The 23,478-nt window shown below is 43.0% G+C and overlaps 3 protein-coding genes across 9 annotated transcripts in view; 1 reads left to right on the top strand and 2 right to left on the bottom strand.

Moving 5' to 3' along the window:
* The window catches only part of LOC105564713 (afadin), a 53,693-nt gene extending 39,080 nt beyond the window's left edge, over positions 1-14,613 (bottom strand). For 5 of the 7 annotated variants that reach the window (XM_012017314.1, XM_012017320.1, XM_012017322.1 and 2 more), the window contains exon 1: positions 2,245-3,130. In XM_012017314.1, coding sequence (XP_011872704.1) covers positions 2,245-2,261 — 17 coding nt within the window. In that variant the 5' untranslated portion in view covers positions 2,262-3,130. Of the gene's footprint in view, positions 1-2,244; positions 3,131-11,757; positions 12,569-13,872 lie in introns of those variants that run through there. The other 2 variants (XM_012017315.1, XM_012017316.1) reach the window with 2 other exon arrangements.
* A 442-nt stretch (positions 14,614-15,055) lies between these two features.
* Positions 15,056-15,787, top strand: LOC105564711 (cytochrome b-c1 complex subunit 10-like). The gene is made up of 2 exons (XM_012017312.1): positions 15,056-15,240; positions 15,535-15,787. The coding sequence occupies exons 1-2, from the start codon at positions 15,194-15,196 to the stop codon at positions 15,656-15,658; spliced, it is 171 nt and encodes a 56-aa protein (XP_011872702.1). The 5' UTR covers positions 15,056-15,193; the 3' UTR covers positions 15,659-15,787.
* Positions 15,697-23,396, bottom strand: LOC105564712. Its single transcript, XM_012017313.1, has 12 exons — positions 23,160-23,396; positions 21,617-23,023; positions 21,140-21,504; positions 20,674-21,006; positions 20,300-20,564; positions 19,768-20,189; positions 19,427-19,657; positions 18,864-19,339; positions 18,631-18,742; positions 17,696-18,558; positions 16,026-16,118; positions 15,697-15,933 (listed from the first exon to the last, which is right to left on the bottom strand). The coding sequence occupies exons 1-10, from the start codon at positions 23,173-23,175 to the stop codon at positions 18,403-18,405; spliced, it is 3,783 nt and encodes a 1,260-aa protein (XP_011872703.1). The 5' UTR covers positions 23,176-23,396; the 3' UTR covers positions 15,697-15,933; positions 16,026-16,118; positions 17,696-18,402.
* Positions 23,397-23,478: the final 82 nt, after the last annotated feature.

Raw genomic sequence — 23,478 nt, 5'->3', positions numbered from 1 at the left:
CTTGCACCTTGAAGGCACCTATTTAGACGCGTCACGGCGATCCTTCTCTCTTCTCTCTCTCTCTCTCTCTCTCTCTCTCTCTCTCTCTCTCTCTTTTCAATCTTCGACGACGCCTGTGTCTCCGAGGCGACCTGTCTTTTTTTTGTCCCAGGACACAAATTCCGCTCTGCAAGCACCCGCGTGGATCGCCACGGGACTCTACAGTTCACGCCGGACTCGTGACGCCGCATACGAGAAGCCGTCTCGGGACGACATCTCGCTTCACGTTTGTCCCGAACTAATTGCGAGCATAGGTCGCGCTCCGATATTCACTGGCGAAACTGAAAATCTATAGTGTACACGCACCGGCATAAATGCTGTCCCTATCCTTGTGAGGTGCACGCACACAACTAGAGTCCCTGTAGTTGTGTGCGTGCACCTCACAAGGATAGGGACAGCATTTATGCCGGTGCGTGTACACAGGCAGGAATGTATTCTACAATGATATAATAGAAATGTCCAAGGCATCCCTGCCTGTCTGTTTACGTGACGTTGACGATGCATTTTTAGCTCTGGCAGCGAATGCCGGAACGTAGCCCGATAGGTTTTCTCGAAACGAACACTCTTGCAACTGCAGTAACACTTTTCTAGGTACGAAACAACAACCGAGATGTTTTGTATTTAATCAATTTAAATAACGGATACAGAATTTCTATCTCCACTGTTGGCGAATGTCAGGAAGAAAGTCTTTCTGTGACGCCCGTCCGTTATAACGTTTGATTGCGGTACATAAACAATTGTGTTCCTTACAAATATTGTTCTAGCTGCGGTACCGGAATTCATTTTTATCCAATGTGAATATTTATAGTCACGAATAATCAAGCTTTTTAGTCGACAGTAACCGGCTGGTGTTTTAGTACAGAAAATTTATTGCGACAAAACCTCAGGCAGGGTTTGAACCGAGGGAGAAACCTCTGACCAAAATCTTGCACACCTATGCCCACTAATCCCCAGTGGGCTTTATTTTATCTTATTATGCCCCAGCAAGGCCTAATGCCTAAACTAATGCCCAAAAAAAACGCCTAGTAATGCCGCAAATCTGTACACACACAATGCCGTCAACGGTTTCCCCCTCGGTTTCAACCATGCCTCAGTGGTCGAATTGGTGAGACGTCCGCCTAGAGAGAAAGGCGCAAAATTCAATTTACGTCCAAATGAATTAGCTTATTGTCCTAATGAAATTAAGTCAGCGAGCAAAAATCAAGCTTAAAACCGTAAAAGTGATAAATAAATAATAGCAAAAAACAAGTCAAGCGGTAAAAAAACCGATCAGTAGACACTTACGAGAGATTGTGAATAAACGAAACATGATTCAAACATGGGTCAAATTAAAATTTTGCAAAAGTCATGGATGATTAAAATTAATTGTAAAAAATTACAAAAAATGTGGTGAACTGTTACTAGAATGTCGCTGCATGCTATAAAGTTTGTAGACTACAAACGATTTTCTAATAGGTACACGAAATAGTGATAAATTTTTGCTGCGACACCTACAAATCTACCTGCGTTAGTAAGATTTTTTTTAAATGAAGGTCGTTCATTGCTTCACGTTGCTCCTTTCCAACTGCAATTCTGTTGGATGCTACTTTTACGCGGAGAGCAACCACGAAAAACGCGTTTTGGTTCATCTCTTTCTCTTCTAAAAAAGAACTTGCGGATACCTATCCTGGCATTATTCCGCTACTAAAGCGAGACCAAACACGTGTAAGAGGCAAAGTACAATCTGCTGATAGCGCAGAAATAATCTAGGGACAAGAAAATATTAAAATACAAACTTAGAGGGCGATATTAGAGGATTGGTATTGACGCGAGGACATGCGCGACTCACAGAAAACAAAAATACGAGGTGACGGCGGGTAAAAGACGCGGAAAGACAGGGAGTTCGATACAAGCCAGTGAGAGGTAGAGTTGAACTTTAGAGAGTGTGGTGTTAAATGAGAGACGGTTAATAGATTGATCGGTGTGTCGATTTAGACCGAGATCTTACGGACAGCGAGCGATATATATTAACGCATATATGTGTGTAATTCGGACCAGGTTCACTTTGAGCCATTGCAGTGATAGCATTAAACGGTCAAGTGATTTTTCTTGATTAAGAACAGAGTTTGATTTATTGAGTTTATGCCCTAGTTCAATTAAGATCTATAATCCTTACACACGATTGCTCTCTCGCGTTCGCTCGTGACTTTGACAGAGTCTACTCACTCTTCAGACACCGTCATTCTTTCCGCCCCGAAGAGACGCTGCTCGCGCTTTCTTCACGTTAAAGGATACGTCGTCGACTGCAGGTCACTCTTTTTCCTTTGCCAGGAGCGAAATGCGCGCGCCCGCACGAATGGATTCCTCTCTTGCCAGGCGAAAAGCTCGATTCTCCGGATCGATTCTAACGTGGAAATTCTTACGTCACCGGATCAATCAGATCGCCGATAAGTACTGCGCGCTCGAGATAATCGACGATAACTTTCGCAGGAGATACCCGCAGATTTTTTCTCCTTAAATTTACGGTCTTTCAAAACTGTTACTCGTCGGCACCAAGCCGATATCCTTCAAGAGAAAGACAATGGAAAACGTTCCAGAGTATCGTCGCCAATGAGGAATGCGACCCCCGATAACGGAAACCTTCGAGGTAGATAGAAGACCATCCCTCTATTATTCGTCGGCTCGCGTGCCTGTCCCGTGATTTTTTTTTCTCGATAGCGCGAGTAGACTCTTGTCGACTAGTAGTTCCTCGTGGAACTGTCGCGCGAAAAGTCCCTCCGAGGAGTGTTCCTCCCCTCGCCAGTGACTCTCGAGCGAATTCCGACTTCTGTCTGTTACTCGATAAACTCCGAGGCGTGCTCCGCGCCGAAACGCTTCCCTCCCGCGTCTCCTCGCGGGGTTTTCACTTTCGCGGAATTTCCCTCGCGCGCCTCCTCTACTCCTCGTTCGCGCCGCGAAGAGGAGGGGACGAGGTAGCGGCGCACTTTTTTTTTCCGGCGATACGGCGTGCACCAGCGGCCAGTGAAGTATATAAGCATGCGTGCACACGCGCGCGCGCGCGCGCCGTGCGTGCGTCGCGTACTCGAAGCCCGCCACACCCAACGACGCGCTCGTTGGAATTCCACGCGTGACGACCGGCCGCACGCTCGCGCGTACGGCAAAGCGACTGACAAACCGACGAGGCGACTCCGTCGGGCCCCGAGAACGGACGGAGGGGGAAGAGACCTTACCCAGTCACTCCCCCCCCCCCTCCACCTCCTCGCTGCGCGGCCTTCCCGGCTAGAGTCCCACCGGCCGTTAGAGCCGTTCGGCGGCCCCTCGGTGGTGCCTCGATCCACCACGAGAGAAGTTAGAACCGAGGTAAAATGAGGGTAGAACGAGGGGGGAGGGGGTTGAAACGAGAGCGCGTAGGGCGCGGCGCGCGCCGAGGAGCCGGCAAGGTGCCGCGAGGTCACGGGTCCTATTCTTTTCCGGTTACACCCGCCGAGCCGGGCGATTAATCGTCGGGGCGAGCGTCGTTGATGCGCGCGAGTCGCACCGATCGCCTCGCTCGGACCTGCCCGGGACGTATGTACGTACGCCGCGCGGTGCCGCCTAACCGGCCCTGCGCGTCGCCGGGCCCGCGCGCGGTTCCCCGGTTCCGGGCCGTGCCGTTCTGTTTCACGCCGTTCCATTTCGTTCCGTTCCGTTCCGCCTTGCTGCGCGGCCGCGTCGCGAATTTTTCAGCGTCGCCCCGCGGCATTACGCTACGTCGAATTTCTCTGGCTACGCACGCGGCGGTAGTAGTACGCTTCTCTCTACCTGCTCACCTTCCCTCTCTCTCCCCTCTTCCTGTTCCCGCCGCCCTCCCCCCCCCCCTCCTGGCCCATTCTCGCTCCCCCTTCCCGCTCCGGTCCCAACCGTACGCACGCACGTGACGTACACCGTCCCAGTGGTTCCCAAATCTTTCGGCGGTACGCACGTGTGTGTGGATGAATCTATCTAGCGTGACCGAAAGCAAACGCATTCGCATCGCTAAGTTTTTCTTGGGACGAGAGAGAGAGAGAGAGAGAGAGAGAGAGATGCCGAAATACAAATACTTTTCAAGCTGCAGTCGATTAAGATTAAAGAGCCATTTAGAATTATACCTAACTTCCACAAAGATCTTTCGCTGATACATGTGGGGTGAATTTACACAGTGACCGAAAGTAAATGCACTCACATCACTAGAATAGTTTTTCTTGGGACGAGAGAGAGAGATGTCGAAATACAAATACTTTTCAAGCTGCAGTCGATTAAGATTAAAGAGCCATTTAGAATTATACCTACTTCCGCAAAAATCTTTCGCTGATACACGTGGGATGAATTTACACAGAGTGACCGAAACTAGATGCACTCACATCACTAGAAAGTTTTTCTTGGGACGAAAGAGAGAAAGAGAGAGAGAGAGATGTCGAAATGAAAAAAAAACTTTTCAAGCTGCAGCTGATTAAGAACAAAGAGCCATTTGGAATTATACCTATACTTCCGCAAAAATCTTTCGCTGATACATGTGGGATGAATTTACACAGAGTGACCGAAAGCAAATGCATTCACATCGTCAGAATAGTTTTTCTTAAGAGAGACAAATGTCAAAATGTAAAAACCTTTTTAATCAGCAGCTGATTAAGAACAAAGAGCCATTTTTAATTATATTTATAACTTTCGCAAAGATCTTTCGGTGATGTGGATAAATTTACAGAGTGACTGCGGAAGTAACTGCATTCGCATTGCCAAGGTAGTTTTTCTTGGGACGAAAGAGAGATATTGAAATGCAAAAAACTTTTTAAGCTGCAGCTGATTAAGAACAAAGAGCCTTTTGAAATTATACCCACTTTCGCAAAGATCTTTCGGTGATACATGTGGGATGAATTTACACAGAGTGGCCAAAAGTAAATGCATTCACATCGCCAGAATAGTTTTTCTTGAGAGAGAAAAATGTCGAAATGCAAAAAACTTTTTAAGCTGCAGTCGAATAAAAATAAAGGGCCAGTTTAAATTATACCTACTTTCGCAAAGATCTTTCGGTGATACATGTGGGATGAATTTACACAGAGTGGCCAAAAGTAAATGCATTCACATCGCCAGAATAGTTTTTCTTGAGAGAAAAATGTCGAACTGCAAATACTTTTAAGTCGCAGACGAATAAAAACAAGGGGTATTGCAAACACCTCCACGATGCATTTATCAACGAATCCTTATTCATCGGCAAATTTCGTGTCAGATTTAAACGTTTTTATTCGACCTATAATTATTCTGCTTGCAGATTTCAATACCAGGTGAATTAAAGTTCTGACAGAGAGAGAGAGAGAGAGAGAGAGAATCGTTTCGCGTTTCTCAACAAGGAATATCGATTTGATATCAAACGGATGATTCAATATCGATGAGTTATAAATAACCCGTTTATCGATCAAACGATTCCTTTCAGATTACGTTCTTCCTCACATCGAATTTTACTGATGATCTATTTCACTTTAAGATCAACTACATCAACATTCCTACATCATCATTCAACAATGGCGAAGCTTTATGATGCGTCCATGCGGAAAGATTCGTAGATTCCTCCAAATTCTTCACACGCGATTACGCATATGAATGCCGACTGCGACGTCTTCCAATCTCGCGACGGTGCGTGAAAGAGGATTTGGAAAACCGCTGCCAGATATCAAACGCTCCATACCGTCGGATTCGGTGGTGCGTGTAATTGTCGTGCGTATCATGCTCGTTATGCTGCTCGTCGTGCTTAGCCGGCGGCGCACCGGAAAGCTCGTAACGTGACATCGAGAGAAAAAAAATATTCGCATGAGAGATTTGGCCGATCTAGAAATAAAGAGCGGAGGAGGTCGCGCGAATCGCTGACCCGAAATCTCCACCCTAATTCCCATTCAAGTAAGCGATACTCGGGTATTATCGCGATAAGACACCGTTGAACGAGAGGCAATAACCGTTAATAGCTCGTAGGAGACATCCGTAATGTGCATACATATATCGAAGCGCAAGCCGTCGCAGGGAAGTTGTTTTTCAATCGGAAATTGATACCACGGTGCGAGTAATGACGACGTTAATAAAAGCGATGATTAAGTTCTAATCGACCATGACTGGCGATGTGTTTTTAACACAGAAAATTTGTTGCGAAAAATATTACCTCAGCCAGGGGTTTCGACCTGGACCTCCCTACACTCTAGGCGGGCGTCTCACCAATTCGACCACTTATGCCTCGGTATTATTTTTAATAATACAGAAAATTTATTGCGAAAAATATTACCTCAGCCAGGGCTTGGACCTGCACCTCCCTACACTCTAGGCGGGTGTCTCACCAATTCGACCACTTATGCCTCGGTGGTGTCTGTCTTATAGTATTATTAAAAAGTATTATTAAAAATAATACTTTTTAATATTTTAATGATTAAGTTCTAATCGACCATGACTGGCGATGTATTTTTAATATGGAAAATTTATTGCGGAAAAATATTACCTCAGCCAGGGGTTTGAACCTGCACCTCCCTACACTCTAGGCGGGCGTCTCACCAATTCGACCACCGAAGCATATGACAATATCTTTATAACATCTTTATTTATACTGTTATTGCGACAAATATTAAAAAGTATTATTTTTAATAATTAAAAATTGTCGTTAAATTGTCGTTAAATTTTCCATATTAAAAATACATCGCCAGTCATGGTCGATTAGAACTTAATCATTGTTAGTTATTTGCTGGCGTCAAATAATTCTTGATGTTAATAAAAGCGATCCCTTCGAGTATCGAAAGAGATGTCGCGATATTCGCAATCGCTCCATCTTTATCATACATAAATAATATTATATTTTGCGACAAAGTTAATATTTTGTATAAAGTTTGAGTTATATCCGGCGGTGCATTCATTCGATCGATGAGCAGGCCCCCGTCTCGGACGAGTAATACCTGATTTTATCCTTCGAAAAACCGGTAGGACGCGAGGAACAGTCAATGGGAATATAATACCTGCCTTGCAGGAACACCGTCGAAAGGGTGAGCACATGTGCTCTCTCGTCGGTGTAATGATATAATAACGCGGATCGCCGCGAATGTGTCATCGCGTTCGTTTCGATTCTCCGATTCGCAATCGGATGGTGCAACAATGGCGAGCCGAATCGGACGGCAGGATGAATCGGATTAGCCGCTTCCTCGGTTTATCCGGAGTGCGTTCGGCTGTCGTGTTTTCAGCGGAACGCAGTTGCCGAAGAGGAATTTAAAGTTTGCTCCCGATACCGCAACGGTTTCGCAAGGTTGCTGTTAAAACAGGATTGTCGCAAGGATATACCGCTCATCCTTTTAACTGTTGCCATGGAAGAGAAATTAAGTTCAAAATTTGACAATAAAAGTGACAGAAAGATGCACGGAGAAAAATGTACCTCGGGTAAACCAATTGAATTCATTTTCCCGATTAAATTATGAACATGTCCGACGAAATTTGATTGAAAAACCTATCATACTTTTTTTATCCGTTTATCCGTTATATAATTGAATTATCCGGTTATATTTAACCGGGCATTTCTCTCTCAATGTGCGAGAGCTTTTATTAGAAATGATTTACACGTCTTCGTGGACACGTTTATGAGTTTCCCCGATAACGACGCTATCGGGGAAGAATAATCGCAAATAATTTTTGCAGTTTATCGAATGTTTGTCTGTTCCCGATGTAAACGTCGTTATCTGATAAAGGATTGAAAAATATGAATGTTGTCCCCGGCGTGCTGCGTGTAGATGTAGCGTAATTCTGAAAGGTGTGTGCACTCGGTTCTCTTTCTAGCCTCGGGGACTGCGTTGACAACTGCTGTCACACTTGATCGTTTCGGAATTATCCATTGCGAAATCACGCGCCATTGTGCGTCTGGCCTATTACGCGTTATCTCGCGCGATACAACAACAATGTCTCCCATTCGCATTAGCGTATCTTCGGCTTTTATGCCTTCGCACCTAATACTCGCTGAGTATATGCAATTTTATTTACGAGAATAGTTTATATATCGAGCGGCGATCGGAAAGCGGAAACTACCGCGTTTGTCAGATAGATTTGCTTATACGCGGAGAGAATTTTCTCTTGAAACCTACCCTAAAAATCATGTAATTGTGTCACTTTATGAGAGTTTTTTGAAATTTTACCATACATTTTACTAATAAAGTGTATATTAAATGTAATTACTTGTAAAATGTACGGTAAAATTTCAAGAAACTCTCATAAAATTCTTCAAAATGCCACGTTGTCCCACACTGAGAAAAATTTTCATCGGACAAACCAATTAAATAGTATGTCCGATGGTTAATTTTTCCGATTAAATTATGGATATATCCGATGAAATTTATCCGATGAAATGCAATTACCGATGAAATTTGATTGACAAACCGATCAAATTTTTCATCGGATATACAATTTAGTCAGATATATCCGTTTGTTATCATGTAATTTGATTATCCGATTATATTTAATCGGACATTTTTCTCAGTGCATGATTACATGATTTTTCAGGATCAATTTTAAGAGAAAATTCTGCACGCAGCCTATTTAAATTCACTGTAAAGACGAATTTATTAACATAAAAAATATCACCTCAGCCAGGGTCAGAACCTGGATCTACCCGAATCCGCGACGGGTGTCTTCTTATCTTATGCATACAGATCTGTGCAGGACCAACTTTGTTCGGTCGCGATTGACACGATCTCACGAGCGACGCGCCCGGCGCGACGCTGGGACCTTCTGGGTTCAGAGTAGCGATTATCGCGTATTTAATTGTGCCGCACTATTACGCTATCGCGTTAATATACATCGCAGACGATGGGCGGTATACATATGTACTAACGGCTTGTTTATTGCACTTAAGCGGCCATTTCCTGCCGCGTCCTCGTGTATCTAGGTAGCGTCCCTCCGTGTACATTCCGTAATGCACATTCTTGCGGTAAAAGAGGCACGCATAGCTTCCCCCCCGCCCCCTTCTTCCTTAACCCGCGAGTGTCCCCGTCGCGGGACACGTGTCCGGATTGTTCCGTGAATTAAAACGGCAAATTACACAGGGTGCCCACAATCGCCGTGCGCTTTCTCCCAGCCGATGGATTCTTTGACGAAACCTCGATGGTACAAACGATACCCAGCGCGCCCTGTACAGTACGCGCGCGCGCGTGTGTGTGTGCATACATACAATAGTACGACATTTCGCATTTTCGATCGCGCGTAGGTAGGTAAAGTGACCCGGGACTTTTCCCATTGTCTGTTCCTTCGTAGACTCTACGTTTTATTTAAATTATTAAGGTGGTCTCGAGATCTCGAGTCCGCGTAATAATTTAAATAAAATATAGAGTTCATCTTACACTGATAAAAAAAATCTTAATCAAAGAACGTATTACTTTACTCGAGGAAATTATTCATTATTAAAGTACAGCCCGGTATTGTCGAATTAATACTATTCGTCTCTTAAACGAAACGTTTCGACAAATCGAGATTTAAAAGTGCTAACAGCACAAACCTCGCTTTTCGCAGAAAATTTTCAGATAAAATCCGTTCTAACGGGTATTTACGGCGGTCTCGTCGCCGCGATCTTTGTCAAGAAGATTATAGCTCTCCGTCAAATTTTCGACAGCGAAGGATCGGCTCCGTCGTGGCACGGTCGCCGATGACGCAGCGCGCGACACCGCGCGCGCACAGTCGGCAGATTTTATCAGCTGCTCTCTCGCTCCGGCGCGGGAGAACGCGCGGCCGGCTTTTTAATTCGCCGTCGCGCTTTCGCGTTCGCGACCGTCAGATTTAACGCCGCGTTGGATACTTTCTACCCATTCATACTTTCTATAAACATTATCGCCGCTCCGGCGCCAAGTGCTTGACCGCACCGCGCGTATACGCGCGTACGTACACGCCGCAGTACCGCGATTCGCACGCGGTACGTTTCGCGCGCGTACCAACCAGCGCGCGGCGGGCCTGCTCGCGCCGATTCCGGTTCTCACAGATCTTTCCTACGGCACTGCGAAGGAAGCCCCAGGAGCACGAAGGTCGCGGGTATGTCGCGTTGCGTCGCGTTGCATCGTCATTACGTCGAATACCTCCAAGTGCCTTAAATCTGCGACACTCGTCGATGTGGCGCGCGAGCAACGAATCCGAGATGCATTTCATATGTCTATGTTTTTTTTGTTTGAAGCCATTGATATTGAATGAAAATGGAGCGACACGAAAAGAGCCAGCGGCTCTCACACGCCAACTCGGCGGACCAAGTATCCTGTATTCGCGTATCGTCGCGGGATTTGCCGCGGCGACTCTTTTCTAGGACGGTTCGAATCGTTTCGAGACACTCTCGAATCGTCGACAATTTGCGGCGACGATTGAGCCGCGAGTTGCTTTTTTGTTAACAAGTTTAAGGATGAATTATTAAAGTTGAAGGCACGAGCCGCACGTACGCAAAACCAGAGACAAATTAATTGAGGGATTAACGCGGCTTATAATAATATTTCAGCGGGCGAGTGTCGCCGATAAGAAGAATTCGTGTAAAACATAAACGAAAATTAATACGCTCGCGCCATACGATATTCCGTCTTGCCTTCCGCGAATTCCCCACCCTGACACTTGAAACTTAAATGTGTCCTCGCACTTATCTCGAGGCTGATACAAACACGTAAATCCCGATAGCATCTCTGCGAGGACGCCATTCCTCGCGCACAAAGTGATGGCAATTCGCCGAGGTGTCGCTCTAATAGCGAATTCGGTTCCACGCACTGGTGCAGCGGTATCGAGGCTCGTTTATAGTCAATTCTTACGTTTAACTTTATCTCAAATACACCTTAGAAAAGTATCCAGCCAAAAATATGATCCGTGCGGATGCTGTACAGGTCATTTTACTGGCTAAGTTTCAAATACTACATATACTTTTCTATCGCTGTATAAGAATCGACTGTAAACAAGCCTCAGCCATGCACTCGGTGCGCAACCGAATTCGCCACAAGTTTCCTTAAGGCCTGTGTCCACGATGCTCGAACTCGGTCCAAGTTCTAGTTTCGAGAAATGTGTAGCCAATCACCGTGCAGCCGTTCCATAAAAGCTGCAAGTTGATTGGCCACAACATCTCTCGGAACTAGAACCAAGTTCTAGCATCGTGGACGCAGGCCTTTAGAAAGTATTCACTTCGTTTCAATCGCTCAAGTTATAGATCCGTCGATGAGGTGCGGAAATCCAGAAATATATATGTATATATATGTGTATATATAATATATGTATATAAACACGCACATGCTGGATGGCCGAAGGCTCCCGTAAGGAACAGCGCGAGTGAAAGGCGCCGATAGATAATCGGCGGCGTTGTAAGGTCTTATCGGATCACGCACTTGGGAGATCGAGTATTGCGAATCGGAGATTAGAAATCGATCGCAACGAAACGGATCGAAATGAAACCTTGGCCGATTCTAATCCTCGGCTCCGATTCGATCCTCGAGCTCCGCTCGCCGCGGTCTGGAGACGCCAGGACCTCTCGGTGAGGGGACCGGCGTTTAAAAAGTTGGCGTATGTGCACGACTGTCGCCGCGTATATAGTACACACGTATATACCGCTCGCGTGGGAGCGGGTATTTAAAGCGCGGCGCAATTACGTTGCTATTTTATTTCCTCGCGTGATATAACGAAACTCGGCGCGGCGGAGAGGTCAACATCACGTCTCTCTGTTTCTTTCCGACCGCTCTTTGTGTTTACAACGCCGTTGTTACGTACCAATGTATATACACGCGTCCGTGTGTTTGATCAATCGCTCCCTGGTACCCCGCTCGACGTTCTCCACCGGGGTTGCACTCGGTATCGCTGGCCCACGTAAGGGCTTCAACAAGAACGGCCGATTTGTGTTTTCAAGATAACGTTTATAAACGATAGATCTACCGATTTAATGACTGGAGGAAATCTTACAGGTCGCCAGAAGTAATTAAAAACTTGAGAAGATTTGAGAAGAACTTGACCATGTCCGGCAAATTTTTATGTTTCAACTCACAACGTTCCGACCATGGTTTGTCGTCCTTTTCAAGCGATAGTTGTGTCAGTAAATCCGTATGGTAAATTAAAAGAACTCATCTTAATCTCACGAACGACAGAACATGACTGGATTTAATTTTGACCATGGTTTGTCGTCCCTTTCAAGCGATAGTTGTGTCAGTAAATTCGTATGGTAAATTAAAAGAACTCGTCTTAGTCTCACGAACGACAGAACATGACTGGATTTAAGTTTGATTGTACGGAGGATGGCACAAGAAAGACTTCTACGATTTGGATTATTAAGTGAATATTGTAGATGATGGGACAAAACTAACTTTTCACTCTCGCTGCTCTTACGTCATTTTACTTTTGAGATTTGTGAGTCTAATTTGTATATAGTTTAATGTTTAGATAGTATTTATAAGAGCCACCTGTTATTAATAGTCGTACTGAAAAACTGTTACTTTCATACACGGAGAGAATTTCTTCTTAAAATTTACCTGAATATTATGTGATTGTGGGGCACATTTTGAAAAATTTTATAAGAGTTGAAATTTTATTATACATTCTACTAGTATAAAAATTAAGATTTTTTATGGTAAAATTTTTAGAGTTTTTTACCATACATTTTACAGCAAGAGTGTGGAAAAATATTATACATTTCACTAGTAAAATAAAGTTTTTTAAACTTTACCATACATTTTACAGTAAAATGTGAAAAAATTTCAAAAACTCTCATAAAATTCTTCAAAATGCCCACGTTGTCCTACGATTTCATGATTTTCAGAGGAAATTTTAAGAGAAAATTATCTCCGTGCAGATAATAAATATATACATTTATTCGTCGCAAACGTTTTCGTATACGTGTTTAAAATTTGAGACGCAAAACAGTTATTGTATTTTATAAGACAAAGACTCGGAGCATGAAATATCATCGCAAACGACGGCCATTGTGTAAAGACTCCAACAATAAGAGCGTATCGAGACCCAGGCACGTAGTGGAAATTCTCGAGACAAATTCCGACCAGAGTCACTCCATTTCTCCTCGAAAACGCAACGTGAAAATGTCGAAAATACTTGCAAAAATTTCGAGTTTCGCGCGGAGTACATTCCGAAAAGTTCCGCAACACGTGGCCTGATTTTCCGTCTAGCTCCGCGTCTCGAGTCGCAGCAGATTTAAATCGTTCGCCTTCAGCGCGATCGCGAACAAATATAGGTAGAGGAAAGTCCTTTATTCTGAGATAGTAGGTTTTCAACGTTCAAATTCAATCACAAATCTTTGTTTTTCGCAAACGATTACGCGATCTGACAATCAATTTTCCACTAAGCGCACTTCTACTCCAAGTGCAGTAAATTCATGGTGGAACCGACCGACGATGTCTAAGTAATTTAGCAGAAAGTCCGCTGTCTCGTAATAGGGGACTTTCCTCTACGTGTACGCGCGAGAAGCGGGAGATCTTCGCGAGTCGCCTCCTCGGGATTAAGCGGCGATGAATCTCGCCCGGAGTGTCGCGACACGTCACCTTGGGTATCGCGCGGAGAAGAGGATCCTGTACGTCGTCCTCACCCGAAAGATCCCGACGACCCGCGACCTACGCTTTCGCAGGAGTCACGCAAACATCGAGTCACCTGCCAGTGGAAGAAATCTAGGTGGATAACGGGTCGCGCGCGGCGATATCGCTGATAAGCGGCGCGATATCAACAGGTCCGCTGTCGCGTAGCGTCGCGCCGCGCCGCGTCGTGTCACCGTCACGTCGCGTCGCGTCCGCGCGTCACGTAGCCGCGGCGGGCACAAAGCGAGAAGGTAAACGCGCTCCGAGTCCGCGCCTTCGCTGGGCCCCGCGGACCGCGCCGCGTATTTACCTGGCTGGTGCGGGACGAAGACGCGGTCTCCCCCAAGGTTCCGCCTTGAAAATTCCACCGCTGCTGCCGCCGCTGGCGGTGTGCACCACCGTACCCGGCACTGTTGCGGCACCGCTCGGTACCACCTCACCAATGCGCGCCGAGAGTCTCGCGCGGCTTCGCCGCCGCCGCCGCCGCTTTTGCGCTTGCTCGTCGCCGTGCAACCGAACGCCGATCCGCCGCGCCGAGCGTGCGCTCGGCGCGCATATCCAGGCGCATCAGACGCGAGAAAATGCCCGACGAGCGTCCGTACGCGTCGCGAGCGAGAAACAGACGCGATGGAGCGCGGAGTGAGGCGGAACACGGCGCGAAGAGAAAACCCAAACTCGATCCTCGCCGCACGCGTCGTCCCGCGGCACTGCACTGCACAGTGCACAGGGGAAAAATCGTGCTGCACCGCGCGCACCGCCGGAGGAATGACGTTTTAAGTCGGGCGTGCTCGTCGACCCGTCGGCCGTCGGTACTGTCGGGCACGGTCTTACAAACAGGTCTGAGAGCGACGGTGTGGTGGGGTTGTCTCTCTTGACATTCTCGTTTTTACTTCAATTCTCAGCCGCGAGGTTCGCTGTGGTAGACGGATATCATGTGCGAGACAGAGACGGAAGTAGCATAAATCAATCCTATCAGAGAGAAGCCATAGAGTGCAAACTCATAGAGCGGAACGGTGTATGTACATACATACACGCACCGGCATAAATGCTGTCCCTATCCTTGTGAGGTGCACGCACACAACTACAGGGACTCTAGGACAGCATTTATGCCGGTGCGTGTACGTGGAAAATCACGGAACGAGAGTCCTGGCCAATTACGAGCGTTCCGCTGTTTTCGCGAGAAACCAAGAGAAATTAAAAATTTCACCGTAGCTGCTTTCGCGAGATCAAAATGATCCGGATTAAAATGACCCTGTGCTATGATTGGTCAAATCTGGAATTTCATTGAATAAAATTTCAATGCGATGCTACGAAATTTCAGATTTGACCAATCATAGCACAGGGTCATTTTAATCCATATCATTTTGATCCTCTCGCGAAAGCAGCCCAGAGAACGCGACCAAAATTTCACAAATCTGCATTACCCACTCGGCAAAATGTCAACACTGGCTACGTAGTTCGTGTCCACGTTTCTTTCCAATGTCCACAGAGGGCGTATCGGACTCGCCAATCGCGAAAAGCGGGGCCGTGGCAGCTCTCAGGCTTCTTACTGTTTTCTGTTCAACCTAACTTTTTATCTTTCTCGGGGTAAAAATATAATAAAAGATTCGTAACTGCCGAACTCGAGAAAGATGCCTGTGCGAATAACCCAGAAGCACGTCGAATTGGCGACGAAGTGGTGAGTCCTCCGGTATTTCTAGAGTATATTTAGACGTCGCGGCACGGTTTAATTAATGACGGGAGCAAATTCGATGGCTCACTAGTATCATTTCTACCGTAGCAAGTGACAGCGTGAAACGAGCGTAATAACGAGGACCGTTTAATTTTTGCAATATTTTCACGCACGCCTCTTTCGTATTGAAACCTGCATTTTCACGGACATACTCGTTTTTACGACGCAAACAAAATCTTTCGCGCTGCATCGCGTACCCGGTACTTTCTCCAAGTTGTCGAGCGATTCCTTGCGTTCTAGGACTCCGACCGCAATGGCCTATGGAACGGGTGCCTGGTTAGCACTGTTGTACTTCACGGACTGGAAAGTGGTCGTGCGACACATTCCATTCTACGGCAGCAAGTTTCCGGCAGAAGAGGAATAGGCTACGGGGTTCCTCGACAAGATTATGTAATAGTCTCGTTGGAACGATAGAGACTCTATTGTACCATACTACATTTGTTCTGCTTATTTAAATTATAAGGTATTAATAAAGAAACTTATGTAATATCGATAACGGCGTGTGTGTGAAATTGATGAGCCCGAGCTTAATCCTCGCTCTGTTGCAAGGCCCTTTTCTTGCGCTGCTCGTAAACCAAGTTCGCGAATTCCTCCGCGCGTGCTGCCTTCCGTCGTATGAGCCATGGCCGCACGTAAAATCTGCGAGGAAAAAGGAAATCGTGTCATCCGACGTGTGCCTGCTTCAGCCACGCCGTTTGATGTTTCATAAAAAAACAACGAGACATGCTTACACGCAACCCGCCACGAACAGGCCTACGCCAAGTGACAGGAGCCCAAACCGCCCGTACTTGCTAGCTCGCAGACTTTGGGCTTTCGTTATCAGACTGTAAAAATGTTAAAATATATTTTAAATAAGGTATAATGCCAGTCACACCAAAAACCTGCCCGCAATCAAATTTATCTTCAGCAACTAGTTCAAGGACAAAGAAATAATAAACTGCAATACATTTTATTACCATCTTTTTTCCGGTTAGATATGTAAACCAATTGAACTTTCAATTCTCCCTCGACGCAACTGGCATTATTTTATTAATCTTAAATAATATACAACGTTTCGACCGTACGGATTGCGGTCCTCTTCAGGCACAAATCTGCAAAGTACACCAATACGTACATCAATATGACTATAAAACACACTGAAATCAATCTGATACGGTATATTGGATATATTTATTGTGAGTTTTCTTTGGAAGTGTATATTCTATCAAGGATAAGTTACTTTTTTAAAAGTATCCGGTTACAGTTTTTTCGCTAAAAATGTAACTAATTACAGTTACAAGTTACCAGTTCTAAAAAGTAACGCGTTACAGTTACTAAAAAAAGTAGCGAATCGTTACTTTGCAGTTACTTTCTTGCAACAAAAATAAAAAATATCAAATCTGTATTTGAATTGTAAAGTGTCAATGAAGGCATTTATGCGCAAATGCAAGGCCTAATGCGATCTGTGAAGGTTTAAAATATATATATAAAGTAACTATTAACATAACTATATTAAATTAGTTACTAGTTATAGAAAAAATGTAACCGAGTTAAGTTACAGTTACAGATGAAGCGAAAGTAACGAAGTTAAGACTGGTTTACAATACATGGAGTAAGCTGGAGTAAGGAAATAAATCCATTTTATTTCTTACTCCTACTTCAGCTCTTAGGTTTACTCTCGGTGAATCAAAATGCCATCAATCAGTGTTACAAATATTTTAAAAATTAGGCCCGTATTTCAGCTTCCTTACACCAAAAGCTAGAATTGGGCTCTCTCTTACTCCTTACTCCACGTATTGTAGACCAGCGCAGAGTTACCAAGAAAAGTAACTGTAACTTCGTCACAAGTAACGAGTTACTTCCCAACCCTGTATTCTATCAGTTTTATAGTCATATTGATGTACAGCCACATATTGATATACTTCACAGATTTGTGCTTGAAGAGGACCGCAATCCGTACGGTCGAAACGTTGTATATTATTTAAGATTAATAAAATCATGCCAGTTGCGTCGAGGGAAAATTGAAGTTTTGGTTATTTTATTACCGGCGAGCAAAAGTATCAAGTTTGCCGAATGAATTTTCTTCCTTTTTCTGGTTAAATATGTAAATCGATTTCAATTCTTTTCTTACAAAACATTCCCAAGGAGAACAAACAGTCAGGACGATGTCAATTTGATGCCATACTGACCAAATTTATGTCAAATTTTGGTCAATTTGATGCCACATTGACCAAACTTTGACATAAATTTGGCCAATTTGACATCAAATCGACATCATCCCGACTTTTTCTTCTCCTTGGGTTGATACAACCAAATTGTTACGTCACGCGCGGAAGCAAAATTTGACCAATACAGCCGGTGTACATGGAGGTTAGAAGGAGGTTATACGGGGCCGATGTTTCGGAGCGATTCGTTTAATTACCTCATTTAACAGCGCCTCACGCTCTTTCATATGTTGCCTCAAGAGAGTATTCCAATTGTAAAAACCAATTCCCGATCCTAAAACTAGCACGATTAAAAGCTGATCTTTGGTCACTCCTCGTGGCACTCTGAATCTCATGTTGGACCCCACATCGCAGACGACATACTTATATCGGTTTCTAGTGCGTTGTGTGATCACCTTACTTTGCACGTTATCGCAAGAAATTTTGTTTTGAATCGTTTTATAGCGAATTTCGAACGTGCAAAGAAATAAATGCTCGTCATTACAGTAAAAATGTAATCGTTATTTTTTGTTTAGTTGAAACTGTCCAAAGAATTACTTCAATTGAATTGTAGGGAACGTATAAAGTATAATTTGTCACGACATATTTTTTATATATTCCTTAAATAGAATATATTGATGGTTATACAATTAAATTTGTGCAAGGTATAAAGTTTTCTCTTTGGCAATTTCAATGGCAATTGCGTGAATAAGGTATTAAAAAAATAGTGTTATGTATGTTTGCAAAATACTTGACAAGGGTCCAAATCCGGGGCCGAAACGCCGTTGGTTTTTAAATAAAAACACTGGCCAGGGTAGGTAGTTTCCAAAAACTATCATTGGTTTTCTCTTTGTATTCTGTTAATTTTGCTTTTTAAACAAGACAAGTTGGAGTCTCTTAAATTCAATCAAGACAGCAGAGACATTTAAATCTTGCCAGAGTATTTATAAAACTTCTTAAATGTATTCAATTGTACTTTGAAGACTTCCTGCAACGATGCTGGTAATGCACGGGATAAAAACGCAAGTCCATGCTGATCACAGATGCTGATTAATTGACACAGAGATTCGTGCAAAGCAGTCTGCAACAGGTACGATGAACCAGATTGAAAAACACTAATAAGATTAATACTGATTGGAAATAAAGATGGTACCTTGACATAGGACGGTACAGTTCCTTCCACAATCAATTGCAAAAGATCAGCGATTACATAGGGACTCAGTCGGATCATATCTTTCTTCAACTTTACCAGGATGCTTGTAAATCTAAGGGAGAATGTCTATTATTTTCCTACCCAGTGAATTTTGTCAATAAATAACATTCACCAAGAATATACTCTCAATTACATTAACTTTGGTATATTAAATATTTTTTAAATTAACTTACTTTATAATATCGAGCGCAAAACATCTAAATCGATGCTCGTCAAATTGATCGGCCACACTTTTCGATGCGTGGACAACGATATTTACTATATGTCTATACAACAGCAATAAATTAGGTAATCTGTCTGTTATCAAGTCCGTCTTGGTTTTTATCAACGTTCTGCACATAGCGAGCACATCTTCGCACGACGACACATTTGCTTCGTCGAGCGACTTCAAACCGATCAGCGTAATAAGATCGATCGTAATGTCGGGAATAAGCAAATGTTTGGTACCGATTACATCGTGAGATAAACGCAACAGCCCTGACCAATATTCGTGCGGGACATCCAACATTAATACAGTTTTCAACAGATTGTTGATGGCACTCAAACGTACCTTATTACGTTTAACATTCATGTCCGTTTTCATTATACTGCTCCAAATGGTAAATAGATTTAGCCATACTGACTTATCCTTTTGTGACAAGCTATTGATCTGCACGAATAAAAAAATAAATTACAAATGTGCACAAACTGTATTAAATATGTGTGAATAAAGAATATATTGATAAGAGAATATTACTGTCTGATCGTGAAGCAATTTTAAAAGTTCGTGAAATTGTTGTAACTCGGTAGACGCTAATAAAAGTTCGATTAAATTCTTGCAAGGGTGCTTCAACATTGTAGACCATAAATTTCTGATGATCGTATCTTCAATTTCAAACATTTTACGATGTTGTAAAACGATAATAGACAATTGTACACCTTCCTGCAGCAATTTACTATCATTTGTGTTGCTCGAGTGTTCTCTTGCCTGCAAAAGAAATTTATTTTTTAATCGTTTGAATGTCCTCCGTAAATTCGATGCTTGAATGGCAAAAGTGTCACATATAAAAAAAATATAATTTCTTTCACACTAATTACCGTGAACACATTTTTGAGAGCTAATTCAGTGGATCTCTTCAAAGTATCGGTAACCATTTCAGTTTGAAAAGTTACTTTTAACACTGCCGTTAAACATTTCACATCGAAGGCGTCGTTTATATCTTCAGGTAACACTTTTAAAATGGCCCTGGCTAATTTTTTCTCTGCCTTTCTGAAAATGACTTTCTGCTCAGTATCCAATTTTGGTCTGACAGTCTCCATACACTCCAGAACAATGCACATAGCTTCCTTGCATTCAGCACAATTTTTTATGAGATTTTTTAAGGTAGCATACGTTTTCACATTTCGTAGAGACAATTCGCAGGCTTTCGAAAACGCTTTATTTTGCTGTGCTAATTGATTTATTAACAATTTTGGTTCTATGTACTGCAATACGTCAACTCCGGTTTTCTCTAGTAAATCTAGAACATTATTTTTATTGCTTGTATTCATTAGACGTTTCTGCGTTTCAATAATGATCAAATTAAAATTAAGGTTGTACACACATTTTGAAGGAATAAAATTAAATTACCTGAAAATATCACATTGCATAACGCCAATACTTTGTCATTTTTTTCACATTTTCTACTAATGAAGTACATAATCAGGAATATTAACAGTCTTACGTTAGGGCTGAAATATATCGTCGGTAAATGAAGAAATATTTCTAAAATCAATTCAATGTCGAAAGACATTTTATATGTCGTTTCCATCGATTGTTCCTCCGATATCTGTTCTTTTAGAACTTGTAAGACTTCTGACAATTTATTATTATGTCCGTTTTCCATAAACAGCTTCTGAAATTTTATCAGAATACTTAGGATACAAAAATCAGGGGCTGCTTCGCAATTATTAGAGAATCTAAAATTTTTCTGACAGTATATTAAATTACGTGGTATTACTTACAACGTTAATGTGTTCGGTAATGGTTAGTGAAAGACTTTGTCCAATTCGGACAAGAATATGGCTTAAGAGACACATTATAAAGCGCCTGTTCTCTTGTAGGCATTCTTTGTCCAATATGTTCAGCCATTCACGAAAATTCTGCTCGCTCGATGTTATGTCAGCTAATAATAAATACGCAACGTTTGATATCTCTTTGTCATGCAACAAGGAAAGTACATCTGTGTCATGTTTCAAAATACTACTCCAGGAATACTCAAGGCTACCTATTAAACCATGAAGTTTAATAGGTTTGTCTGACATATCTAGTTTCAGTCGATGTAAAATAAGTTTATTCTGAAATTTTAACAGAGAAACATCAGAGGGCGAGCTCTCGCAAGAGTGTTAGAAGATATTCTTTGTTTAAAATTGATCACATTGTGACGAAAATAAAATTTCTTTGTCAAACAAGTAATATTTCTAAAGTTACCATGACATTCTTGCAATTGTCCTCTCCGAAATTGGTAATCCTTTGAATTAACTGTTGCCAGGGATCATCCAGAATCGGAAACGATTGGTTCTTCGTAGCGACATCTTTTAGTATATAATATTTAAACATATTTTGTATCTCGCTCAACGATTGCACCGCGCTTAGTAGTATTAAGATAACGGTTTTGTTATGACTTAAACACAATGCCTTATTAATCAACAGCGATAACGCATTCCCAACTTCATCTAGGCCGTTGGCAAATTTTTCATGAGCGGATAATGTTCTGGTGTATTCAAAAACTTGCATACCATCGAAAAGTATAACGAGCAACTCCACTGTTGCCTTTAATATCAATATATTTTTACCTGCATATTAAAAAGGAGAGGTTTTGAATTATTTTTACATTCCGTTTACCGCACATTCTCTCTGTCATGAAATTAATAATTGTTCAATAATACAAGTACGGTATGTACTTACATGAAGTGTTGGATTGCAAAAGTTCTGCACAATCTGTATTTAAGTAATATATTAATGTTCTTAGAGCCGTTACAGTCTGTGAACTGGAAAAGGTACTAATCGTTCTCGTCAATTTGAGTTTGAATTCATCTGGGAAAAATGTGGACGTGCTCGCTTTATACTTCTTCCCTGTTGCAACGTGCTGCTTCAACGATATTAATAATTGCGAAATAAACTTTTGCTCCCGTCGCAATTTCGTGCTGGCATACAGAATTGCAATCAACAAATTTGTATGGTCGACAGTTTGTTCTTTCAGAAGTATCTTGTTTAAAATGTCAGCGATGTTTTTCTCTATTAATACAGGATTGATATACGCAAGTTGCGCGAGCACTCTATAATGCACAAGCGTTACGTCGTCGAGCGTCAAAATCTCACTTATAAAGCTCTGTAAATACTCGGTCAGTGTGACACCATCTACGGCATTATCAAAATCCAGCGTTACATCATCCAGCAGTTTGAGAAAAGAACTGACGATCTCCCACTTATACCTTCCAGAGGAGTCAATCAGATTTCTGAAGAACGTATCCAACAAAGCAGCGTCCGATTTATAAGCGCCTACCATTGTGCGGAAAATAAACTGGTAAGTTAAAAGATTACTCCGAAGATTCGCCGTCCTTACATGTTCGGACAACACGCAAAATAAATCTGAGAACATCGACTGGTTAAGGTCTCCAATCTGTTTAATTTGTACAGTTTTGCTTCTTCCTAGCAACAACTGCTGGATGCACTTGTACGCCGCTGTACCAAGCCGGTTTTTACTGTCCGTCTGAGTGTGATCAACCAAAGTACACACAGGATACAAGATATCCCGTATAAAAATTAATCTCAGTTCATCTTTCGTAGTAATCGGCTGTTTATATATTTGCATCAGACTCTCGACAGTGCTCATCACAGCATCGTGCTCTACAGGCGACAATTTACACGGGGCAAGCAGTTGACCGCATTCCTCTCGAGTCACACTGCCGCAGCCGGAACGTTTCAACACGCTGTTCAACAGTGCTTTCGCTAATAGGCCTAGACTCTTCGGCTTGTTCGCAAAATATTGCCGCATACTCTTATTGATGAGAACTAATCTGCAGCATTCGAGGACCGCCCCATATATGTTTTCCATATCGCTGTCTAAGGTTTGTACGAGCATGTCGATTAAACGTTGTTTCGCATCGGCCCTAATATTGATATGATGAATCCCTAAACAGTTATTTAAAGACTGCCAAGCATGTTGATGCGTGGCGCAACTTTTGCACAGCCACTCTAGGAGCAAGCCCTCGCGCCGGACAAGCGGTAAATCCACCGCGCGAAACGCAGTTTCCGCTAATTTTAATCGTTTCGTCAGAGGATAGTCATCCGAGTTCAATCGCTTTAATAGTTCTGCAAAATATGTAAGTTGCATTAAAAAGATTCCTCGGCGAAGGACGCATAAGTATCGTTAAGACAGATTGTAGGGTGTGCAGTCACGTGTCGACGCACGTCCTAAAGACTCGCAGGGACCATTTATTTTATTTACCTCTGGACAACGCCATTGTCAACAATTTATAACACTTTTTTGCACTGTTCCGCAGTACTCGTCACGCATATATTTTAAATAACAAACGTAACTATCGAGCCTATCGAGTGAAAAAAAATATATATATATCACAAGAGTTTTGAGGTTAGCTTCATGCTTATGGGAGTAGCATGGAGGAAAGCATGGAGGAAAGCATGGATTAAGAAGACTAGAGACCAGGAGAGTAAACTCCAGTGGTGGGGATATGCGAAAATATGGTCGCATTTCATGGGCGCTGCTCGCAATACGGTCACAGTATAACCAGTAGTGGCACTCGCTC

The sequence above is a fragment of the Vollenhovia emeryi genome, unplaced genomic scaffold (assembly GCF_000949405.1).
Source record: "Vollenhovia emeryi isolate VEMERY1.0 unplaced genomic scaffold, V.emery_V1.0 DF939160.1, whole genome shotgun sequence".
NCBI lineage: Eukaryota > Metazoa > Arthropoda > Insecta > Hymenoptera > Formicidae > Vollenhovia > Vollenhovia emeryi.
This window is presented reverse-complemented; position numbering and strand designations above follow the sequence as displayed.